General features: G+C 42.4%; 1 protein-coding gene across 12 annotated transcripts in view; it reads left to right on the top strand.

Annotated features, from left to right (window-relative positions):
- The window catches only part of LOC109542101, a 58,551-nt gene that overhangs the window by 42,050 nt on the left and 13,534 nt on the right, over positions 1-2,967 (top strand). For 11 of the 12 annotated variants that reach the window (XM_048663311.1, XM_048663259.1, XM_048663278.1 and 8 more), the window contains 6 exons: positions 278-494; positions 558-700; positions 824-1,000; positions 1,082-1,277; positions 1,329-1,624; positions 1,686-2,197. In XM_048663311.1, coding sequence (XP_048519268.1) covers positions 278-494; positions 558-700; positions 824-1,000; positions 1,082-1,277; positions 1,329-1,624; positions 1,686-2,197 — 1,541 coding nt within the window. The remainder of the gene's footprint in view (positions 1-277; positions 495-557; positions 701-823; positions 1,001-1,081; positions 1,278-1,328; positions 1,625-1,685; positions 2,198-2,967) is intronic. The other variant, XM_048663274.1, reaches the window with a different exon arrangement.

Below are 2,967 nucleotides of genomic sequence, written 5' to 3'. Positions count from 1 at the left end.
AAAAAAATGAATCCGCCTCAACAATATAGAACTTATCTAAAGGCAAACCGTCAAGGCTAATGAAAATTAAGTAAAACCTTCCTAAAAAGTGTTTTAAACAACAGCATAAATCCATAGGATGCAAGATCATCCTAAATTGAACCAACCTGTACGCCGAACATTGCATTTTATTGCCCATTCAATCGGCAAACAGTCCACTGTTTATCTTATCGGTAAACAGATTAAACGACGGTTTAGAAATAATTAAAAACGAGTTAAGTTCGCGCATGATATACAGGGGGAAGACTCGACATCAATGTCCATTTGCAAGTCGGAGATCTTGTTCAGTCCCGTAAAAGAAACGCCAATGCCTGGCGCTCATTTTTCCGTTGATTCGCTCGATTGTGACCTGCACGACATGATGCTGACCTGCCAAGCTAACAAAGACAATTATACCATTGCCTTTGAAGGATCGACCACCATGTACAGTGAAGACAGTGACTATCACGATACTGGTAATGCTAAATAACCAAACTGAATGGCCGGTTATTAACTAAGGAAAACCTGAACAATTTCAGATAAGAGCTCTTCGAACTCAAATCCTCCCAACCAGTCAGGTAGTTTAAATCTACAACCAAGCAAGAACTTAGGCAAAGCAATGTTGGAAGACTCAATGACTCAATCGGACTCCAGTAGCTTTACCACATGGAGTAAGCTGAAGGTAATGAGACGAGAAACTCAAATTTATCCAACCTTTATGCACAAAACTTGAATGCACACAAACAGATTAGGCTTAATAATATTTGTCAAGGCGTTAACGAGACTAATTGGGCTTTATCTGTAGAAACGGAACAGCGATGACCAGTTGCGACGGCCCTCCGGTAACAATAACAACTCTGAAGACGAAAGTAGTCATTTAGCGTTGAGCGACACGGCTTTGAAGAGCCAAAGTATGCCCAATTTACACAAGCAGAGATTGAGAAGATGCATTGTTGATGACAATAGCCTTAGTAATAGTTCGGTAAGTTGCAAAAATCCACAGCGGTTTTTTTCATTGTCAATTCTTAAGTCCGATCAAAGCCCTGAAGGTCTATTTTTTCAGTCTCCAACCACAATTAAACAGCGTCCAGTCAAACTGTTCAACATCCATCACCAGCACATTCAGAGCAGCAGTGGAAGCGGCTCTCTGTCGGAAATGGCCACCTCTGTAGATGCAAACGGTGACGGTGCAAACAACAAACATCCCAACTTCAACTTGGTGAAGCTTTTCATGAAGCAGAAGAGCATAAGCCAAGAAGGTACCAATTCACACCAAACCACGCTATTTTCCGGCTAACCATTGTCCTAAATAGGGATGTCTTTGACAATGGATCAGCTATCTTCAACGGAAAACTGGCCAGCTTCGCAGAGCGGCGAAAGCTCCTCATCGGACAACAAAAACGCGGATAACTTGAAAAACTTGGAACTGAGCGCTGTTAACAGCAGCGTTCGAACTTATGACCTGATAGCAGAGGAACCGGAAGAGATTTCCAAGAGCGAGTCCATAGAGCAGCTGTCGGAAAGCGTGAGTAAAAGTGAATCAGTTTGCGATAGCTTTGACAAAGACGCGGAACAGAAGAATGCAAACAACAACGATAGTTTGAAGGTAAAATATTTCTCTGACCGCAATTCCTCCAGTTTACACGGCTGTCAATTGAATTTTCCAGAACTACCAAAGACCCAAAGCAATCAGCCCGAAAAATGTCCTCAAAGTCAAAAACGAGCTCTTCGATAGAAGCATCCAGACATCGCAATTCTCGGAAATCCTCAACCTGAAAAATGCCACCAATTCCCCTGCAGTTGGCGGAGGACAGCCAGTCAAGCTGATCGAAGCCTCATTCTTGAACAAGTTGAAAAAAGAGGGCGAAGTGCAGAAGCCGGTCTATGTGCTGTACCCGAACTACGTCCTTCCCAACCTGGACTTTTTGAACGAGAAAAACGACGTGGAGAATGTCCATTTCGTCCCTCAAAGCTTCCCCAAGCAGCCCACGCTCAACCGCAAACGACCATTCAGTTTTAACGACATTGAAGGTCTCAAGCGCAAAGGGTTCGGCCACGTCAAGGACTGGGATTCGCTGAATATTCTCCTGCCCCAAGAATACCGCAAGGTTCTAGCTGACGTTCCCGAGATCTCCAGCCACATCAAGCCGGGAATGCGGGACAGACCTTCGTTCTTAAGGTGGGTTTTCATAGGAATTTATATATATCTATTTTATTTATGAGTTTCTTCCATGTCGTCTTGTGCCTTCCTCCTTCTCTCTGTTGGTGTCCATCTGAGGTATGTTTTGGTAATTCTTGATCTCTTGTGTCATCCATCCGCTCAACATGTTCGTACCTTATCAACTGTCTGTGTTCATGATAAATCTGATTTCCTCATTAGTCATCTTCTCCAACCTTGATTTTCCTGCTGCTCTACGCCAGTCCATCTCCACAGAACGTAACCGCCGCTCTAGTTGGGCAGTAAGTTGCCAAGCTTCGCAGTCATACAGCACTATATATATATACAGGGTTGCTCATTAGTGCGTCAAAGTGCGATATCTCAGTAAATATGAAGTTTACAAGCAAATTCGTCCAACGAAAGTTTTTCACGTTTAAAAGGTCCACATTCTAAAATTACTTTCCAATATACAGGGTGCATCATAAACGTGTGGTAGTTACCAACTCTGGTTTTTTAAATGAAACCCCCCCTTTTTTTTGTTATTTTCAGATTGGCCGTTCAATTTTAATTTATGTTTGTTTCAACCGTTTTACCTGAAAAATTTACGATTTCCGAGTTATTCGTAAAAATGTGAAAGTTTTGACAGCTACTGGGTTCCACAGAAATCGATGCTGTACACTACCCGCTGCGAATTTCGGAAAACAGTTTTCAGCGATTCTAACAGAACATCATGATCTACGCGTAGATATGTTTTAAATTATAAGGAAATACTTCTAAACCGCGCAATTAGC

Source organism: Dendroctonus ponderosae, unplaced genomic scaffold, assembly GCF_020466585.1.
Source record: "Dendroctonus ponderosae isolate FM_Combo_2020 unplaced genomic scaffold, Dpon_F_20191213v2 Dpon_F_20191213_1, whole genome shotgun sequence".
Lineage (NCBI taxonomy): Eukaryota > Metazoa > Arthropoda > Insecta > Coleoptera > Curculionidae > Dendroctonus > Dendroctonus ponderosae.
Note: the sequence above shows the minus strand (reverse complement) of the source record. Positions and strands in the feature narration are given on the sequence as shown.